General features: G+C 40.2%; 1 protein-coding gene across 1 annotated transcript in view; it reads left to right on the top strand.

The window, feature by feature from the left end:
- The first annotated feature begins 56 nt into the window (after positions 1-56).
- LOC111374640 (auxin efflux carrier component 2-like) overlaps positions 57-1,595 on the top strand; it is a 6,293-nt gene continuing 4,754 nt past the window's right edge. Inside the window, exon 1 of the mRNA XM_022997346.1 lies at positions 57-1,579. Coding sequence (XP_022853114.1) covers positions 352-1,579 — 1,228 coding nt within the window. The 5' untranslated portion in view covers positions 57-351. The remainder of the gene's footprint in view (positions 1,580-1,595) is intronic.

The raw sequence follows: 1,595 nt of genomic DNA, 5'->3' as shown, positions 1-1,595 counted from the left end.
CTCTCTCTCTCTCTCTCTCTCTCTCTCTTGTTTGTGCTGCGTGTATATGTCTTTCTTGTGGGGGACAACATGCATACAAAATGTCTTTTTTCTTGTGTGAACGTTCCATTTTTGTAGCTGTAATAAGTTGAATGAAGACGAAGCCATATGTAACCTTTTTCGTCTCACTTCCATGCGATCAGGAACTGCTTCTTCTTTACTTCCCTTTGTTTAGTCTCTCTTGAAACTTGTTCCCTCATCAATCTCATCAACTACAAACTCTAAAAGTCCACCTCTCTCCATATATATTTATCTCTTTCTCTCTCTATATTTGCATTTTGAACTTGCACGGTTTTGCTGTAGTTATTCACCATGATTACAGGAAAAGATATCTATGATGTTCTTGCAGCAATAGTACCATTATATGTGGCTATGATCTTGGCTTACGGCTCAGTTAAATGGTGGAAAATATTTACACCTGATCAATGCTCAGGGATCAATCGATTTGTGGCAGTTTTTGCTGTTCCATTACTGGGTTTTCATTTCATCTCCACAAATGATATTTATGCTATGAATTATCACTTCATTGCTGCAGATTCACTGCAAAAAGTTGTGATTCTTGCAGCCCTTTTTCTGTGGCATTGTTTCAGCAAAAATGGGAGCTTGGAGTGGATGATCACTCTATTTTCTCTGTCTACTCTCCCCAATACTCTTGTAATGGGAATCCCTCTGTTAAGGGCCATGTATGGAGATTTCTCAGGCAATTTAATGGTTCAAATTGTTGTTATGCAAAGTGTGATTTGGTATACACTTATGCTGTTCATGTTTGAGTATAGAGGTGCAAAATTGCTGATTACTGATCAGTTCCCAGAGACTGCTGGATCTATCAGTTCCTTTCGTGTTGAATCTGATGTTGTGTCACTTAACGGCCGCGAGCCGCTGCAGGCCGAGGCGGAGATAGGTGATGACGGGAAGCTGCACGTGGTGGTGAAGCGGTCGACGTCTGCATCAATGATATCTTCATACAACAAAGGGCTGCATTCAACAGGAATGACACCAAGAGTTTCAAATCTTACTGGTGTGGAGATTTATTCGGTTCAATCTTCACGTGAGCCTACTCCAAGGGCTTCGAGTTTTAATCAAACAGATTTCTATGCCATGTTTAATAGTAAAGCTGCAAGTCCTAAACATGGGTATACAAACAGTTTTGAAGGTGAAATTGGATCAGGAGATGTGTTTTCTTTGCAATCCTCGAAAGGCGTTACGCCAAGAACGTCAAATTTTGAAGAGGAGATGTTGAAGCTTGGGAAGAAGAGAGCAGGAGGAAGTATGAGTGGAGAGTTGTTTAACGGAGGTTTAACTTCTTCTTGTCCTCCTCCAAATCCTATGTTTTCTGGCCCTAAGAAAAAAGAAAGTAGCAACGTTAACAGTACTACAAATCCCAACCAAGAACTTCATATGTTTGTTTGGAGTTCAAGTGTATCTCCTGTTTCTGAGGCTAATATGAGACATGCAGTTAATAAAGCTGCAGCTTCAACTGATTTTGGTGCCATTGATGCTTCTAAAGCTGTTATTCAACAAGACATAGCTGCACGTAGAGGTACTTTTCAATTAAA

Source organism: Olea europaea, chromosome 2 (genome assembly GCF_002742605.1).
Source record: "Olea europaea var. sylvestris chromosome 2, O_europaea_v1, whole genome shotgun sequence".
In the NCBI taxonomy this organism is placed as follows: Eukaryota; Viridiplantae; Streptophyta; class Magnoliopsida; order Lamiales; family Oleaceae; genus Olea; species Olea europaea.
Note: the sequence above shows the minus strand (reverse complement) of the source record. Positions and strands in the feature narration are given on the sequence as shown.